The sequence below is a fragment of the Gadus macrocephalus genome, chromosome 1 (assembly GCF_031168955.1).
Source record: "Gadus macrocephalus chromosome 1, ASM3116895v1".
Lineage (NCBI taxonomy): Eukaryota > Metazoa > Chordata > Actinopteri > Gadiformes > Gadidae > Gadus > Gadus macrocephalus.
In genome coordinates this window covers 16,632,475-16,651,583 of record NC_082382.1, presented here as the reverse complement: position 1 = coordinate 16,651,583, position 19,109 = coordinate 16,632,475, and the positions used below count along the sequence as shown (strand labels likewise).

At 42.5% G+C, this 19,109-nt stretch overlaps 3 protein-coding genes across 4 annotated transcripts in view; 2 read left to right on the top strand and 1 right to left on the bottom strand.

Moving 5' to 3' along the window:
• Positions 1-1,973, bottom strand: part of dnah12 (dynein, axonemal, heavy chain 12) — a 28,915-nt gene extending 26,942 nt beyond the window's left edge. The window contains exons 1-6 of the mRNA XM_060049783.1: positions 1,466-1,973; positions 1,183-1,368; positions 681-768; positions 552-578; positions 256-445; positions 59-128 (exon numbers count right to left, since the gene is read on the bottom strand). Of these exons, the coding sequence (XP_059905766.1) occupies positions 59-128; positions 256-445; positions 552-578; positions 681-768; positions 1,183-1,364 (557 nt within the window). The 5' untranslated portion in view covers positions 1,365-1,368; positions 1,466-1,973. The remainder of the gene's footprint in view (positions 1-58; positions 129-255; positions 446-551; positions 579-680; positions 769-1,182; positions 1,369-1,465) is intronic.
• A 43-nt stretch (positions 1,974-2,016) lies between these two features.
• Positions 2,017-4,831, top strand: LOC132455819 (glucose-induced degradation protein 8-B homolog). Its single transcript, XM_060049822.1, has 5 exons — positions 2,017-2,137; positions 2,927-3,052; positions 3,174-3,370; positions 3,528-3,725; positions 3,838-4,831. The coding sequence occupies exons 2-5, from the start codon at positions 2,935-2,937 to the stop codon at positions 4,009-4,011; spliced, it is 687 nt and encodes a 228-aa protein (XP_059905805.1). The 5' UTR covers positions 2,017-2,137; positions 2,927-2,934; the 3' UTR covers positions 4,012-4,831.
• A 143-nt stretch (positions 4,832-4,974) lies between these two features.
• On the top strand, positions 4,975-14,444 carry slc17a9b (solute carrier family 17 member 9b). Of its 2 annotated transcripts, none has more exons than XM_060049806.1 (14): positions 4,975-5,497; positions 5,600-5,785; positions 6,190-6,387; positions 6,533-6,672; positions 6,980-7,079; positions 8,603-8,733; positions 8,849-8,945; positions 10,050-10,146; positions 10,453-10,540; positions 10,763-10,797; positions 11,093-11,208; positions 11,700-11,755; positions 11,938-11,967; positions 12,460-14,444. In XM_060049806.1, the coding sequence occupies exons 2-14, from the start codon at positions 5,652-5,654 to the stop codon at positions 12,636-12,638; spliced, it is 1,401 nt and encodes a 466-aa protein (XP_059905789.1). In that variant the 5' UTR covers positions 4,975-5,497; positions 5,600-5,651; the 3' UTR covers positions 12,639-14,444. The 2 variants fall into 2 exon arrangements, with proteins under 2 accessions (XP_059905789.1, XP_059905779.1); XM_060049796.1 differs by having other exon boundaries at positions 4,975-5,502.
• The last annotated feature ends 4,665 nt before the right edge of the window (positions 14,445-19,109 follow it).

Below are 19,109 nucleotides of genomic sequence, written 5' to 3'. Positions count from 1 at the left end.
TGTCATAACATTAATGCATAGTGGTGCTGTGGATGGGTGGATTCACTGATGCGCTCACTTTGGGGAGAAGTCACTCTTTTCATTTGACACCACTCCGTCCGGCTCTGGCTGCCGAAGGAAGGAGTTCACTAGAATGAAGGCGTGCATCACATGGAGGGGATGGTTAGCATCTGTCAACTTTGCAATCTAATCTGTAAAGGCTACTTTGAGTTCAAATAGAAAATGTAACATTCAACAAAATAAAACAGAATCAACCTGTGTGCTTGACCATTGTTTTGAGGAAGTCCTCCCTGACCTCCTCACAGAGCTCCTGTACCAGCCTCTCTTGTCCCGGGCCCTGCTGGAGGGGACAGGCGATGCGAGACAGCATGGAGTCCAGACACTCCTGCTGTATGGGCACCACCTCTCTGCTCTCCACACACTTTCTCAGGAATAGGAAATTATTCTACAGGTAGAGGAGTGAAAATGGGAGAGCAGAATTGGACATGAATAGGCCCCCTGTGTCGATATTATAAATAAAATGTACAAGAGTGAACGTTCACAATTATTACCCGCTGCTTCCGACTCTCACTGTTCATCTGTAATTTAAAAAGGGTCAAATGTTAATATATTTGAAAATTAACTTCTTGCAGCAAACATTAAGGGGGTAGGGAATATTTATTGGGCAACTGATTACTCACACTGGCGGGAAATTGAGGCTCTGGGGGCTGAGCAGGCTCTGAACGCCTTTCTGTGCTTTTTCGGTAGGCTTCAACGGCCCTAGAAACCCTGCATTAGAACAGAGATCACAATTAGACCCAACCACCCACCAACAAATTTAAAAAGTATAATTTCAGAAGAAATTGTGGTGTGTGTGTGTGTGTGTGTGTGTGTGTGTGTGTGTGTGTGTGTGTGTGTGTGTGTGTGTGTGTGTGTGTGTGTGTGTGCGTGTGTGTTTGTGTGTTTGATTGTGTGTGTATGTTTGTGTGAACCCACAGAGGACAGTGTCCATCAGACATCACTGTTGACCTGCGAGCCTCACAAGGCATCCACGTCATGTGTCCAATCCCTGTATGATTGTCTTTCATTGAACATTATGATACAAATGTTGGGTTCTTCACAGCTGCTAAGGTGTTCTGGGCATTTGCTTTCCTGGGTGGTTATACATGGTTGCTAGGGTGTACTGTAAAATGACATGCTTACATTATTTCATGAAGTTGCTGTTGTTGAACCTTACTCCTCCTGTGTCTCAATATCTTTTTTCTTACTGCCACCTTTGCTTCTTCTGCTGGTGACTGTGGTGGCCCAGTAAATCCCAACTTCTGTGGGTCTGGTATTGGCGGAAGCACTGTACACTTTCTCATGTTTTCTATTCGCGGGTTCATCTCCCTATAGAACAGATCAGATGCAGCAAAACATAATCTTCGATCATTAAAAGAAGGGATAATTCGGAGAAGCTCTTTCGTGTGATACTAAAGTAACTTACTTTATTAACTAGCTCAGCTGTACTGCATGGGTCAACGTGGTCCTTTCTTTCTGATGTTATCTCATCGCTACATTAGGGCACATCTTTGTCAGAGTTACAGCTGTATCGTAACGTCGAGGAGAGAACGTAAACAATGTTGTTGTCATGGAAACGAACAATAAAGCTGGCGCGGATCGGAAACATGTTGCTCTTGTTCTTATTTCAAGGAAAATGAATAGGCCAAGATTGCAGTTATTGCCCTCAAGGCATTTCTTAAGCTATCATTAAAAAGCCTTGATGATTTGGCGATATTTTTGTAAAGACAGTTGAGATATTGTCACGTAATATATCTCCTGGGTATCTAACACAAAAATACAACAAGGGTGGATTTGCAATAAAGTGTAAGCCTACAAAAGTTCTGACATGGTTGAATCACTAGTGGCCTTTAGAATACTCATAGTAACTATTATAATACATCCATGGGAATGACACCTTGCGTTTGTTTTCTTTACTCGTTGATTGGTCTAACATCTTGCAACGTCACCAGGACCTGGGTTCAACGTCATTGTATTTGTAACCAATCGACGAGGGCGAAACGAAATCTCATTTTTGTCCTTCGAACATAACGCGAGGTCTCCGCGCGATTACCCTGCTAGGAGCTAGCTACTGCTGTGGAGTAGTGGCATAATCCAGGTAATGGATTTAAAATAACAATAGTGTTAAGAATGTTTTCAACCCGTTGGAACAATATTAGCGAAGCATTATTTAATAACGTATCGTTCTATCACGTAGAGTTAAACAGATGGCTAGACAACGAGTAGCATGTTCTTAGTTAGGACTGGTGTGTGGACGATGCTTAGGCTTCAATGTTGTGTTTTCATCCAAGGCCCTATTTTTGGCGTCGAATTTCCGGTGTGTTTCTGATGATGTACCCAATGTCCGGTGTGAGAGATTACATTTTTGATTTGTCCAAGCATTTCCGAAGCAAAGCTATGTGGTCAACGACATGAGTTATGCTACCACCACTCGTGTCCGATGCTTAAAGTCAACCATTTCAAATCAATTAAAAAATGCGTACATATAACCAAGGCTCTTGAGGAGCTCTTTATTATGGTGCGTTTGGGGGCGTTCCTCAGAGTTATGTACAAACACAAATACACCATACACACAGTAGAGATACGTTGGTCTTAAACTTGAATTTGACGTAAATAATTCAGTTGCATCAAATTCATGCACATGAAATTGTAATAAACGTAACCTACCCTGTCTCTGGCAAGCGTTATTGAGTTGTTCCTTGAAACATGAGAATCAATATGTTGAATACGTTATTGCTACAGAAAAAAAGGGGCCGTTTTGGCCGTTATTATTGAAACCCGTTTTCCATTCCAATTGTCTGCTTGTGAGTCAAACTTGTGAAGTCATTGTTAGTACTTGTTGAATTTCATGTTCTAACCAGCACACCAACAACCTCCCTATCCAAAGGTTAAATCATGAGTTATACTGAAAAACCAGAAGACATATCGAGGGAAGAATGGATGGAAAAACTCAACAATGTCCACATTCAGAGAGCCGACATGAACAGACTCATCATGAACTATCTGGTGACAGGTACAGTGGAAAGCTGCATTTATTTCCAAAAATGTATTTGAAAGTCAGATTCTAAATGCTGTTTATTAATGTGTTCTTCATGTCAAGTAACAACTATCTCACTTTGGTTTTACTTCAATAGAGGGCTTCAAGGAGGCAGCCGAAAAATTTCGTATGGAATCTGGAATAGAACCTAGCGTAGACCTTGATTCACTAGATGAAAGAATTAAAATAAGAGAGATGCTCTTGAAGGGACAGATTCAGGAAGCTATTGCACTTATCAACAGCTTGCATCCAGAACTGCTTGATACCAACCGTTACCTTTACTTTCACCTACAGGTAAATGTATATTTTATTTCTTGTTGTAAAACATGTTGGCTTGTCTTAATAGACCAGAATGCCAGCTGGGAAATGTGGATTGTCTTCAGTTTATGTATCTCAATTTCATCTAACGTGGTTTTATATTTTGTCATTATCATTTATTCTGCATCTGCAGCAACAGCACTTGATCGAGTTGATTCGTTCAAGGGAGACGGAGGCTGCTCTTGAATTCGCCCAGTCTCAGCTGGCAGAGCAGGGCGAGGAGAGTCGAGAGTGCCTGACCGAGATGGAGAGAACGCTAGCCCTGCTGGCGTTTGACAACCCCGAGGACTCCCCCTTTGGAGATTTGCTGAACATGATGCAGAGACAGAAGGTGAAACAAAAGCTCCTGTTACAGCCCCAGTGCCGCTTGTTTGGGATGAGTCATTCAACAGTCAGATGTTGATATTTTGTGTCCAAATGTTCAACTGTAATTTCCTTCCTAGGTATGGAGTGAAGTAAATCAGTCAGTCCTTGACTATGAGAACAGAGAATCAACACCTAAGCTGGCTAAACTCCTAAAACTACTGCTTTGGGCACAGAATGAACTTGATCAGAAGAAAGTGAAGTACCCCAAAATGACAGACCTCAGCAAGGGAACCATCGAGGATCCAAAATGAGGACTTGAAGGGAAACCACCAGCTATATCGTTGGTACAAAATGGACACATTTCATTATTCTATTTATACCACAACAAAGTGACTCATGCAGTACAGACTTTTTTTCTTTTTGTAAAGGTTGCTTTTGCAATATTTTAATAACATGCAATGTGCAAACTGGATTGTCTGTATTTTAAATACTTTAAACATTGTCTACATATAAAAAAAAAACCTTTGACTACAAATATGTTTGTTCATATGTATATGATAAAGTTAAGTAGGGTCCTTTGGTTTCTTCTTTCAGATACAATTTTTTTTTTGTGAAGTTGCAGGGGATATTGCATAGCATGAAGTAAAAATAAGCCTAAATTAGGCATTTGGTTCTGAATGCAACCCGATACAATATGAACGAGTTTTTATTGGATTTGGCTGATTGTTCACTGGCTCAAATTAACACATTTCTTTGAAAGACAAATGTTTTTGCTTGTAAATAGCATTCAATCCAAGATATGTTCCAGTGTGGTGTAGTAGGATAAAGTGATTCGACAGTGTAAATTAAATATACTGTGCCATCCCTTGAAACACTATACCATCTAACGTATGGTACTACTAACCAGTTAAAAGGCATGGGCAAAGGCAAACTACCTCGGATGCATCAGCCCTTACAATGCCCGGCCGAACATGACTACATGTTAAATAAGAGTTACAAAACAAAGTGCAGGCTCTGGCATGGGCAAGGTTTATCCGAAGAATCTTTACATTTATAGAATAAGTAGCCCTTTAAAACTTTGATGTGCTTTGCTGGTATTATTTTACAATAAACGTTTTTTTTTCAACTGGTCCGGGGCCATGTGACGTGAATAATATTTGTATATGTAGCCGATATTATTAATCGTTATTATTTTTTCCATTGATATTTACGGAGCCCAAAGCCCACATGATATAGCAACGGTCAGGTGAATGCAGGGTGTTGCATAAGGACATCGGATCATTCTCCCTTCCCGGGGCACAGAGACCATCTTTAAACTTCCTAGTAGGTACTGCGCAGCATCTCTGCCTACAGTGGACAAAAACAGCAGCAGCATCATCTCAGCATGGGACACTCGCATCATGAATGTCATTGTGATCCACCAAGGACGAGGGGAGAGGAAGTCTCGGGAGGTATTTAGTGAACCACAATAACGATGCACGCTCCCTGTGTGAACAGATAGCGTCCAACCGAGTAACTCCACACAGTCCCGGCGGTCTGTATTGCAGCGTCATGATGAAGAGGCGCCTAGGCTTGAAGCGGCTTTCTGATGTTCTTAACGATGGACCGAGCGGAGCAGAAAAGACTCTTTAAAGGCTTGTTTCCGAGGCGACATTGGGGGGAGAAAAACGTCTGCCCCAGTCCTGAACCCTATCGACGGCTAGAAGAACTGCGGCTTGAGTAGAAATCTGACACGTGGATTACTCTTCGAAAAACAGACTCTCCTCTGTGACTCGTGACTTCCTGATTTGCATCAATGTAACGTAAGGCATGGATGAGAAAAGCTTTGAATAGCAAATATGTGTCTGATCGCACGCTGAACGAGTTTGTTTACGTGTACTTTTTCTTTATTTCAAAAAGAGAACGATCGAAAGAAAAAGATCCAAAGGGGACTGGTGATACGTCGCGTTGAATGGCAATTATTCAAAAACACGGAAAGAACTCTTGTCCACAACTGGTCTGCAATAAGGAAACCCATCCACATGACAAGAGCGGGGTCTCTGGATGTCAGAAGAAGTGTCCCGAACAGAATGCCCATTGGTCAAGGTAGCTTTCGACATATTTAGGAAATAACTTGAATGTTTCAGCCCAGCGAAGCTTCTATTCACATGGCTGTTATCGTTTACGTTGTACTACAATGTTCTTACTTGGATTATCCAGATGTGAATAGTAGGGGTTTTGGCGTTCCTAGACTTTATTGTTGCAAGATCACATCATAGTATTGTCATGGAAACATTAAAAAAAACGTAGTGTTGTAAAAACGGTGACGTGGTGTGTTACTTTGACTCATTTCCCCTTTTGACTCATAGGAGGCATTTAATGTTTTAAATGCAACTTTATAGCAAGTGGTTATAAATTAAAAATCAACCTCGATTTGAAAAAAAAACAAACCATCAATTACAAAGCAATTGGTAGTTAAAATGTAAATCGACCTCTGACATCCTCTGTAGACCCCTGGCGCGGACATGGACCGTTGTCCTGCTGTTTGGGACGTGCCTGCTGTACTGTGCCCGTGTGGCAATGCCCATCTGCTCCGTCAGCATGGCACAACAGTTCAACTGGACCAAGAGGGAGTCAGGCATGGTGCTGGGCAGTTTCTTCTGGGGCTACTGCTTTACACAAGTCCTCGGGGGATATGTTAGCGACAGGTAAGTCACCGTTTAGGCAGATGGGATGAATGTTGAGTACATTTGATAATTCAGTTTCCCAATGTACACACGAGGGAATGCTAGTGCAACAAGTAAGGAATGGCACACAGATGAGCAGACCTTCCTGCTGTGCTTCTTCACACAGGGTTGGGGGGGAGAAGGTCCTACTCCTGTCTGCCGCAGCCTGGGGGGCTATGACCGCCTTCACACCGGTGCTGGCCCACTTCTGTTCTCAGCCCATCTTCTCCATGACCCTGGCTCGTTTCCTCATGGGACTGCTTCAAGGTGCCACGGCTTGTCTCGTCTTCTCCACTCTAGACATGACAGAAACACGGTCATAACTGACCTATACTTACAGACAGTTCTTTTTATCCCTGGGACAAAAACACACACAAAACTAAACCTAAAGCAACGACAAAAGAAAGGCCTTAGGCTAAGGATTCCTGCATGTTTGTTTATTTGTTTTGGGGGTAATGGCAGAAACCATCAAGGCTGTATTTTAGTCATTGACCTTTTCATTCACATAAATAACTCTTTCCTAAATTATACAGTTTCTTAACCCATTGTATGGTTATTTCCAATGCATATCCAGGGGTACATTATCCTTCTCTGGCAAGCTTGTGCTCCCAGAAGGTAGTGGAAAGTGAGCGAGGTTTTCTGATGAGCACCGTGGGCAGTGGCTCCTACTTGGGGTGAGTGGTTGCTCCTTGTTTAAAGGCTGTGTTGCAGGGTTTATTTTCCAACTAATTTGGGCAATTTGCTTGTTGGTATTTAAAATTTAAACTGTTATTTATTGTATTTAATGTTATTACGTATCACAAACGGAATGTAATACGAAAAAGTAGGTACTATTTTAGCAGTTTGCTATTGATTCTCATTTCTCCCAGAATGCATTTATATGACGTCACGTTGGGGAGACACGGACCAAAGCCGCATTGAGACCCATGATTGTGTTCAGCAGATTATACAGATACATAGATAAATACATCGATATGATGTATAGTTAGTAGCCTATATGCTACACGTGAACCTCCTAAGATGACGCAATTTGATTGGTTCGCTATCTCGGGATATTGGGCAATATCCCATGATTGACATCTCAAACTCGATATTGTTTTCATCGCAAAATGTCAGCTGATAACAACAAATAAACCTTCGGTCTCGGGGGCTATTCCGCACTATTCACTTCGCCTTCGCTAATAGTTGTTGACTAATAGCCTAGATAGATAGCCTAGTCAAGTCTTTATTAATACCAAACTACACGTCGGGAATTCATTTAGGTGATTCGGCTCACACAGTATAGCCTACAAGGCCACAACAGAACAAGGGAGACAACAAGTCTGACTGGACATACACAAAATACATCACATTAAAACTAGACCCATGCGTTGATATATAGATAGAAAGATAATTAAATATGTTCTATTATTTGCCTTGCGGAGCCCGCAAATCCTGTGCGCGTATGCAAATTAGCCATGTGCGCCTAAAGACGTAATGTTGAGAAGTCATACTAAAAACGGATAGCAAGCGAAAGCCGAACCAGACTGTATCAATCACATACTTTAGATCCATTCTAACTTATGGTAAGAGGCTTGTCTTTAAATCTTTGCAGTTACTGAATGTTGACGATAAAACGGATTGTTTTGCATAAGATGTGTGTGTGCGACTGCGTGTGTCCTTTTCGCCTTTGGCATACTGCATGGTTATGAAGGCCTTGTGGTTAGTTGTGGTCTTGGTGAAGCAGCCTTGCCTTGGAGTCGGATAAGTTGGAGTGATTGTGTAGTTACTGCCCAGAACGACAAAAACTGGACTTTAACACTATTTTGGAGACATTTTATAAATTATACACATGTTTTGAGTGCTTTATGTACCCATTAATCAAAACTTCCGGGTAACCTGCACTAGGCCTTTAAAGGGCGTGCACATTGCAAGTACACCTCCAGATGAATGATTCAGTACGGGAAGCTTGTCAGCATTGGATAATGTTAGATATTGGGTTGGAAGTAAAGGTTTTTTGTCATTGTATAGTAATTAATAATGCAATCTTGGGATTCTACATTGGTTGTGGGGAGAGGGGTTGAATTGAGAATACAGCAGACCAGTAGGTGTGGGAATTAGGCCCAGGTGATAAAGCTGAGAACGCAGTTGTAGTTTGAGGAAATATCTTTCCATACATACTTTAATACAATTATCAATTTATTCTTCTCTTCTCCAGCACGTTGATCATCGGAGGGGCGGGCTCTCTGATGCTGGACGTGTATGGCTGGGAGAGTGTGTTCTACCTGACAGGCCTCCTCTCTGTCCTATGGGCATACTGCATGTGGAAGTGTCTACTTAAAGGGGAAGGTGACTATATTGCATTTCTTGCAATCACTTTTACTTCACTGCCATTGTTGGCATGGGCTGTTTTGTGGAGTATTTCTGTGTTCATTCGTCTCCATTGTTGTTTGTTTGTTTTCAGGTCCGATTATCACACTGGAGTCCCTTGGAAGTGGTGGATCTCAGTCCAAACTGACCAAGAGACACTGGCTGCGCCTCTTCAAACAACCGGCTGTGTGGTTTGTTAAATATTAATCTATAGTGTGTGTGTGTGTGTGTGTGTGTGTGTGTGTGTGTGTGTGTGTGTGTGTGTGTGTGTGTGTGTGTGTGTGTGTGTGTGTTATGACGTACATTTCAGCCCATATGCAAGTGTTTCTGAACACCCTTTCTCAACGCATTAAATTCAAGATCGAATCACTCTATTTAAAGGGCCCTTATTTACAACCAGGTGTGAGCAGGATTAGCCATTACAAACCATTTTTTCGTGCACTGTGACATAGTGACATCCTAAGTGGAAGTTCCCCTAGATGTTTGATGGATAGATGGGCCTACCAGTTGGTACATTCCACTGGGTAGGCTGGTAGACTGATCCATCCATAATACATCTGGGTGGATACTCCCACTTGTGATGTCACAGGGCAGGCAGATTTGGAAATGCCTTTTAGGCTCCGTCCACACAGCCGAAACGGGCGAAAACGATCCGGTTTCATTTTATGCGGTTCAGGAATATCTCCGTAAAGACGGATTCATTGCGAAACCGCATCGAGCTGTAGAAACGCTGTAGTAAATATTCAAGGCGCTAGTTCTCCACAGAAAAAAGTGGAGCGCATCAAGCCTGCGTGCATACAGCCTGCGCGCTGTATATAAACATTCAGTCACGAGGAGATTCAACCTTTTAAATTGAGCAGAAACACTTTTTAATTTACAGTTCGTAATTACATTTATCAAGGGGCTGTATTTAAAGCTACAAAAATAATACAAATAAAATAAATAAATAAATAAACGGACTCAACTCTGACGTCGCCCAGCTGGTGTGGGGCTAATGACGTCATCGTTTGTGTTTAAGGCGTCCACATGAATCTCAACACGAAACCGCATAGGACCGGATAGATTTGAAATCACCCTCGGACGTGGTTTCAGAAATGTCCGGTTTCAGGCACCGGATTTGCCGGCTCCGTCTGGACGGTCGGCCGAAACGCACAAGACTTGTGCGGTTTCACCAAAAATTCGTCTCCGTGTGGACGGGGCCATAATGGCTAATCCCAGTCCCCCCTGGTGGTAAAATAGGCGCCCTATAAGTGTTCCTTTCTTAATAAACTCTTTGTCTCTGCCCACCTCATTAGTGCGGTGATTGTTGCTCACCTCTGCACAGCGAGCACCTTCTTCACTCTGTTGTCATGGCTTCCGACTTTCTTTAAGGACACGTTCCCTGATGCAAAGGTAATGGTTTCCCCCTCCACAATCCACCCCTATAAATAAATTACAATCTCGACTCCCACTCACTAAAAATCCAATTTACATATATCCTATACTTGTTTCTCAAATGTCCAATGTTTAAATTATTTATACTTTACATACTATGCAGCTTATATGAAACATATTACACAGGGAAAATTGTGTGAGAACATACAATATAGACGTGTACATAATGCAACAATATAATGTCATATAACATGTACATCATTTATTGTATTTACTTGGATTGGAATAAAAATCCCATATGACGTGTTTGTGTTTTTCCATCAGGGATGGGTGTTCAATGTCATTCCATGGTTGGTGGCCATTCCCTCTTCTCTCCTCAGCGGATGTCTCTCTGACCACCTCATCTGTCAAGGTAAAATAGTGGCGCAATGTTAGACCTGCAATATGTCACTTTTCCACTGCAGCTATTTACGCTCTATCTGAATGGTAAAGTTTCTCAAGAATAATCATCCAGCCATATAACCATATAACAACACAAACCACTAGAAGATGCTTATGGGAAGACATACATAGGGCAGGTTATAGGGATGCATATATAATGACAATACATTGTCTGTTTTACTAATCCTAACAGGTTTCGATACAGCCTCTGTGAGGAAGTTAATGCAGGTGAGATGATCTCTGTATTCCTCAAATGATATCGCCCATCAGTGGGGTCCCAGAATAATTTGTGTATTAACAGTACAGTTGTTAGCAAATAGGGCTGGTTAAAACCCTCCGTTTCTTTTGATCAGCAACAAAATATATCAATATCTCCTACTTATGTCAAGGTTTTCACTGGACCATCTAGAGTTAGATCCATGAGTAAGCTGGAGTATGGCCTACCGCACTACTTATACAAGATGGATGGATCTTTGATTCACCTGTGTCTCTGTCTCTGTCTGTGTATGTGTGTGTGTTTTAGTTTTTTTCCATGGGCGTTACCAGTGTGTTTACCATTCTGCTTTGTGGAACATCCACCTTTCCCTGGGCGGTTGCTTTTGTGTCAATCACCATGGGCCTCACAACCTTTAGCCACAGGTAACTCTACAACACCTACACACACCCACGGACACAGATTTGCTCAGTGTATTTGTCGTTTCTTCCTTGAATGCAGCCATCCTGTGTGTGTGTGTGTGTGTGTGTGTGTGTGTGTGTGTGTGTGTGTGTGTGTGTGTGTGTGTGTGTGTGTGTGTGTGTGTGTGTGTGTGTGTGTGTGTGTGTGTGTGTGTGTGTGTGTGAGAGTGTGTGAATATAGGCACTTCATAAGCCTGCGTTCTCTTCCAGTCAGATCATATAATCCAGATAACATATTTTTAATGCTCGGTATGAATATATCTGGATACGTCAATGCAAAAATCCCACGTTATCGCACGCGATCGTGCTCTTGTCTGCATTGTGGTGGCTCGTGTTGTTTGAGAACAGGGAGTGTTTTTATGATGTATAATCTATTCACATTTTTTTCACATTGTTCCCTTGTTTGATCTGCTGTGATGAGACAACATGTGACGTGATCTTTCCTTCTCCCTCAGCGGGGTGTCGGTGAATGTCCAGGACCTGGCCCCTTCCTGTGCCGGATCCTTGTTTGGTATGATGAAAACAAAATTATGGAATAATGTTGTTGTTTTTTGGAAGATTGAAAATGAGTCGCTACATAATGCATTATACACTTGACATCATTTATGATGTTTCATTTTTACAACTTCTGAAAAGGTCTTTGTTCAATTTGATATGCTTTTGAAGTGAAAATGTGTCCTTTCTGTTCTCCAGGTGTCATGAATACGTGTGGAGCTTTCTCAGGTGAGGTGGACTGCAATCGAATCGTTGTTCGCAGAGTTGACCCTTTTTGTTTGGCCTTTCATTAACTATCGAGCGTAATATATGGCTTGAGTTGTCTGAAGTTAAACTTTGGCCTGTGTATTTCCTGTCTGTCAAGTTGCTGTCTATGTGCCATGCATAAATGATTACGGAATCCTTTTGGAATTTGTGTCAAATGAATAATATAAAAAAAAAAACTGAAAATGACAGCCAGATGTCCTCAGTGTGTGTGTGAGTGTGTGCGTGTGTGTGTCATCTGTGAACATATTGGGCATAGCTCTCCCCTGGATGAAACTAGGCTCTTATCATTGTTATATTTTCTTTCCTTGACTTCATCTTGGCGCTCTTCTCACATCTCCTGCCCTTCCCTGTCTGACCCCCATGTGTGTGTGTGTGTGTGTGTGTGTGTGTGTGTGTGTGTGTGTGTGTGTGTTTGTGTGTGTGTGTGTGACGTGTGTGTGTCTGTCTCAACAGGGGTCCTGATGGTGTACTTCTCTGGGTACCTGATCGAGTCGACGGGCTCCTGGGCGTCTGTGTTCTTCCTCATCACGGTGGTCAACCTCTTCGGCCTCTTCACCTTCCTGGCCTTCGCCGAGGCGCGCCGCGTGGACATCGACTCGGCCAAGCAGCGCTACAACCACATCCACATCTGATCCCCCAGAGACCACGGGGGGAACCTTCAACAGGAACCTGAGGAAGGAGATGAGGGACAGGGTGCCATGGGACCTGGACTCAGAAACTGGTCGGATTGTAATGTGTTATCCGTGTAACCGGAGGTATGTTGTATTGCTGAAATTCTAATGGCGAGAGAATCCTGGGGTGTTACGTTGCGTGTTTGAAGCATTTCGGCTGAAAACACATCCAGATGTTACTGTCTAGTCACATGTGTGATGGTTCAAGACTAGATACTTAGTCTTTTTGAAACAATGGACACAGGAATGTGGGAAGCGCAGTTGGGCTACAAAGGACACAGATTTAAGTTTACTGAAAGAAAGCCTTTTTGTTGAACCTTTGTAAACATTTGGGCATATGTTACTGTTGTAGTTTCATTGCATTTATTTATCCCACCACCACCACCACCACCACCAACCCCACCACCACACCCCTCCGTCACACCTCTGTTTTTTGGTGTTTGTCTGAACAAGGTTGGTCTCCATGACAACGTGATGGTGATGGACATGTCTCGTGAGGACTCTGACAGATGTCACAGACCAAGAGGGTTTTTCCTTTACCCTGAGGGTAGTGAACCCCATCTGGGTATTTTTTGCGTGTGTGTGCGGCAAGGCTCTCCCACCTGTGGACTTTGTATTAGTAAGTGACAAGCCCCCCCCCTCCCCCCCCCCCGACCATCCTCCTCTCCTCAACAAACCAGTCGGAGTGACATCTCATTACCGAGTGACTAATTACCCGGCAGCCATTAAAATGTCCTGTACAACTTGCCCCTCTGTTGTGCCCATTGCCATGGTTACAAGCTCATCATCTTGTCATTCACTTTGGATCTGGGAGGCTGTGGTGGGGCGGTTCTCTTTGTTGTTACTGGGCTTTTACTCAAAACGTTTCCCAATGTCTAGATTCATATTTTTTTTGCATACAATTTAAGACCAAAGGATATTATTGTCATTCGATTTGCATGAAAGACGAATACCTCATGTTATAATCATTTTGGATATATATATATATATATATATATATATATATATATATATATATATCTATGCCTTACTGTTTTCGCTGCTAAAAAGTCTTGACAATTTAGAAATATGATCTATTGTTGGGCTTAGTTTGCTTCAACGGTCAAGGATGAAAGTTTAATGCGATATGATTCTATATTTTAATAAACCTCCCTCTGTAATTATGAATGTTGTTTTTCCTTACGTCTATGTTGACCCTTCATTAATTTATGCATTGTAAAGTACTAAACAGATTTCCACTGTTTCTTGCCAATTTGCAAGCTAATTAGCCATATTTCATTAGTGGTAACATAATTAGTGGTAAAATACTACTTATTTAATACTGGAAAGATCATAAGTGCATTTGTCACTTTGCTCCCAAAACGTTGGCAAAGTTTATTAGTTTATTGATATTACTACGTAAGAGTCTAATTTTATTCTAATCTAATCAATATCATGGTTTTCTGTCCACTTAATGTACACCTAAAGTCTATTTACCTGAATGTTTATCCATAGAAGCATTAAGAGTTACTTTTAGTGATCATTGCACATAACGTGCACCTGCTTGGGTTTGCTGTTACATTAGTCAGTTAACACCTTTTCAAACCAAATACCCTTATAAGGGGTTCTAAATACAGCAATGCAATATTTTGAATGTCCTCTATTCATCGCCATTTGCAAGAATTACGTAGGATAGGTTGCAACATTCACCTCTGTCATAATAGAGCTTGTTCTATATTAATTATGATATTGTGTTCAACTTCTAAATAAATGTATTTTATCAACTGCGCTGAGCTCTTCCATCTCTGCCTTTACCTTTTAATTGTTGTCGATGCATGTCATTCTCTTCAGCGCCACAAAGGGGCAGTACAGTATAAATCATTCTGCATTACTTACCACGGCAAAGAGCCAATAATCGCAAATTTTGGATATGGACAATTTAGGCTCTAGGCTCTCTACTCTAACTACTCTTACTATAACACTCTTATTTTTTTTATCAAACCCAACCTTACGTTATAATGAAATTAGCACTTTGTTTGGACAGGTAGAGCTTTTCTGAAGATTTGTCCCCATGCTGTTGCGTTTCAGCTGTTGTGGATCAGCTGTTGGGGGGAAGGATGGGGTGGGGTTGGGAGGAGGGCGAATTCTGGAGTAAGTCTGTCCCTTTCACACCAGTAGCCCATTTCAGGCCCGTATCCCCGGTCCAGGCAGAGAAGGACTTATGGGGAGGCACCATATGGCAGGATGCTGTGTGCCATGTTGGCTATCTGGCACTGCCCACGTGTGAATGGCCAGACGCTAGTCAACCCAGCCCACTCTCTCTCCTGGGACTGAATGGCACAGGTTACCATAGAAACGGGTGGCTTGTAGCTGCCGTGGTGATGAAAAGAAAGGGAGGGGTCAGACAAGTGTTTGGAACTCACAAGTCTTGTAAAAGTCGTCGCTTGAAGTGTTTTTTGTTTTTTTTTGCCACATATACATCGTTTTTTTCTTTCTTTTTTTGCCGCTGCTCTTCCCTCTTTTTTAATTTAACTAAAATCTGCCAGGCCTCTTCGAAATGTCACTTTTACGAGTATCGTTCGCTGATAAGGATATGATGCGATAAAAACCACACAGACATAATCATGATGAGTGGTCCACTATTTAATTAAGAGAGATGATACACTGAAAGGACGGAGTCAAAGAGAAGGGGAGGTGACCCCCCCTCCCCCCCACATCCCTCACCCCCCTCACCCCTCCCCCCCAACCTTTTGGGTGAGTCGGGGCTAGCAGAGTAACGCAGGGTCCATCAGTGAGGCAGATATACATGTAAATGAAATGGCCCTATTAATTAGTAATTAACATCAAGTTAATGACATTTCTTCTGTGTGTTGCCGCCTCATTCTACATCCTGCCAGTGTGGTGGAGGGGCCGGTGAGCTCCCTGGTCCCAGGGCCCCTGATACGAATGCTAATTACTGCAATGCTAAAGGAAGAGCTGCTATATAGGGGGATAACTAATGATATAAAGGGCAATTTTAAGACTGTCTATTGTGAGATGGATTAATCACTTTGTCGTAATGGATCAGGAGGCCTTTATAAGTCTGAATTTAGGGCCATTGGCAGGTTTTATGTGCTAATTGCGTTGCGCCTGTTATAACCCGATGTTGGTTCGTCCCTCGTGACTCCCCGCTTATTTTTATATATTTTAAAATATTCTCCGTTCTATGTTTTTTGGTGTGGAAATGTAGCATATTTGGGTCCGTGGTCGGTGTGATTAATTCCTAATTCTGCGCCACTCTCTCGTTCGTCCTTCTGATCGGGGTTCAGGGTCCTCAAAGTGGATGTAAATTCTCATCTGTTTTGCGTCCCCTTCTGTGCTTAAATCAGCTCAATGCCAGTGGTAATTTGTACAAGTTGACTGCAGTCACGGACACTCTCTGTGTGAAGGCAGATGAAACATGAAGTTTACACTCTGAACACAGCAGGGTTCCTCTAGGAATCATAACCCACAAATTAGGGGAACAGATCCCTTCACTATAGTGTATTTTAGGGTGATTGTACATCTCTCGGACCATTTTCTCATTTGTTTTTGTCAGTTTACTCCTCAGAACCCTTCTTTTAATGTTGATACAAACATGATTGCACGCATGCAAATACACTAACACAAACAGACACACAGACACACACACACACACACACACACACACACACACACACACACACACACACACACACACACACACACACACACACACAGACACACATATGCAGCCAGGCAGGCAGGCTTCGAGCAACTTCTCTCCTCCACACTCACACAAACACACAAACACACACACACACACAGAAAATTCACACACACAAACGCACACAAAAGCAACCCGCGAAAAATGTTGATTTCCATCAATTAAACTCCATCAGCTGTTTGTCTGCTGCCAACATATGGCCTGTGTTGAATCTAAAGAGCAAATGAAGCCGGCCACCATTTTAATAGAACCCTGAGGGACAAGACCCACACCTGCGCATCAGTCACACGGACCCCCACTCCGCCACTGGCCACACCACAACCTCCATGAACGTTAGCAGTGGACATTTGGTCAGACCCGCAACCACCAGTAGGACATTTTTTTAATTCTTTGGCAATTTCGTGAAAAGAAAATAAGAAGCCAGATGTATTCATATTCTGTAAGACAAACACTCAATCATGATTCGGTACATTGAAGGGGGGAGAAGATTAAAATATACTCATCATTATTGTATTATTGTGAAGCGGTTTTGCCTTTGATTTGTTTAACATGCTCAGATGTATTAAATATTCAGTGTATTCAAATAATAAATAAATACTTTTAGGTTGATCAATTATTTAAATGCAACAAAACTGCATATGTCGCTTTTTTTGTATTGGAACACATTACAAATAGGGCAGATTGCTTAGCTATTAAAATAGTTAATTCTGTAATAAGTTAAGTTACAGTTAATAAAAAATTATCGAATTGTGCAGTAATTATTTACTAATGTGTTAATGTTAACTAAGGTTTTCAAATAATCAGTGTTAAGGTTAACCTAACCCTGAATAACCATCCCCCTTTCCTTAACCCTAACCCTAACCAGAGTAATTTCAACAAACAAGAACTTTAGCTAACAAATTCCTAGCCCTAACCGACTATGCTAATGCTATAGAATATTTGTTATCACTGCATTAACATATGTTGACTAATGGTTAACGTGCCCTTATAGTAAAGGGATTCAAACAATAAAAATGCACCTTATGCTATGTTTCAACTCATCTCTTGTCACCATGTCCACATGACACCCTCATTATCAGACTCTCATCAGGTGAATATGGAGAGAATACGGCAGGCGGGCGTAAACTGTTGGTCCGGGAAAACGCCTCCACACTTTCCATTTCTCTTTATACTCTGTTTGTGCACGCAGTGGAAGAGGTGAGGCCCCCTCATCCGTCCCTCCATCCCCACGCCCAGCATTCATCTGTTCCATACCGCTTACATCTCCAACAACACCACCCTCTCTCTCTCTCTCTCTCTCTCTCTCTCTCTCTCTCTCTCTCTCTCTCTCTCTCTTCTCTCGCTCTCTCTCTCTCTCTCTCTCATCTCCTCTCTCTCTCTCTCTCTCTCGCTCTCTCTCTCTCTCTCTCTCTCTCTCTCTCTCTCTCTCTCTCTCTCTCCTCTCTCTCTCTCCTCTCCTCTCTCTCTCTCTCTCTCTCTTTTTTTTCCCCCTCTCCCCCTGTTCTCTCTTTACTAAAGTTTGGCTGTCAATCAGCAGTGGCCTCGGGGCAACAGCCACTGATGAAAAGACCCCCGAGACAAGTAAGACCCAAATTAGATTTCAATAAGGATGTTGAATATTCATATCAGGGCGACATCTAAAGGTAAATGCTTTTTGATCTCGGCACACAAATATCACTTGTGTGCATTCCAGGTCCTGCCGTTCTAGTTCCACTGTGTACCCCCCCCCACCACCCCACAACCCCACCCACCCCCACCCCTAGCCCCTCCATCCATTCACATTCACACACACACACACACACACACACACACAACACACACACACACACACACACACACACCCTCCTATCCTACCAACCTGGGCCAACCGTGGTCTCTCTCTCTCGCTCTCTGCCTCTCTCTCTCTCTCTCTCTCTCTCTCTCTCTCTTCTCTCTCTCTCTCATCTCTCTCTATCTTCCCCTCTCGCTCTTTCTCTCCCTCTTTCTCTCTCTCGCTCTCAATCCCTCCTCTCTCTCTCTTTCTCTCTCTCTCTCTCTCTCTTTCTCTCTCTCCTTCCTGGGGGGATGCAGTGGAATAATGATGATGGGCTACAAAGGAGAGAAGAGCCATAATGAATGTTTATACTAAAGGGACCCAATAGAAAGGGCACCGGCACCAACTATTCAGTAATTAGTATTTAGCAGAAGTTGATCATTTGGTTTGCACTAACAAACGTGCACAGCCGCCCATTCTCACATGCACTGTCAGGCGCATATTCTGGGGCACATGAGTACATGAGTGCGCATGCACACACACACACGCACACAAACACACACATGCACATATGCACACATACACAAACATACAAGCACACACACACACGCGCACACACACACACACACACACACACACACACACACACACACACACACACACACACACACACACACACACACACACACACACACACACACACACACCACACACACAATCAGCGAGGCCTCGCATTTAGTATGTAAACTTTAGACGGGGAAGAGGGAACCTCCCATGACAGCAGCAGTCAAAACACAGTTTCCTCTCTCCTGTCAACATGCTTACTTTATCTTTATAATTGACTACAGTTAGTTCCTTTTTCACTTGAATTCTCAGCAGAGAACACAACGGCTTTGTTTTGGTTGTCCAAACCATTTTCATTTTCCCATTCCCATTAGCCTTCTGCAGAATAATAAACACCTGTAACTTAATAACA

What these genes read in the sequence shown, in the direction of transcription:
- LOC132455819 (XM_060049822.1), top strand. Translation starts at nt 2,935, where the DNA reads ATGAGTTATACTGAAAAACCAGAAGACATATCGAGGGAAGAATGGATG. An exon ending in CATGAACTATCTGGTGACAG is followed by an intron (nt 3,053 to 3,173) that starts GTACAGTGGAAA and finishes TTACTTCAATAG; the next exon opens with AGGGCTTCAAGGAGGCAGCC. An exon ending in ACCTTTACTTTCACCTACAG is followed by an intron (nt 3,371 to 3,527) that starts GTAAATGTATAT and finishes CTGCATCTGCAG; the next exon opens with CAACAGCACTTGATCGAGTT.
- slc17a9b (XM_060049806.1), top strand. Translation starts at nt 5,652, where the DNA reads ATGGCAATTATTCAAAAACACGGAAAGAACTCTTGTCCACAACTGGTC. An exon ending in GGGGGATATGTTAGCGACAG is followed by an intron (nt 6,388 to 6,532) that starts GTAAGTCACCGT and finishes TTCTTCACACAG; the next exon opens with GGTTGGGGGGGAGAAGGTCC. An exon ending in CCTCATGGGACTGCTTCAAG is followed by an intron (nt 6,673 to 6,979) that starts GTGCCACGGCTT and finishes ATGCATATCCAG; the next exon opens with GGGTACATTATCCTTCTCTG.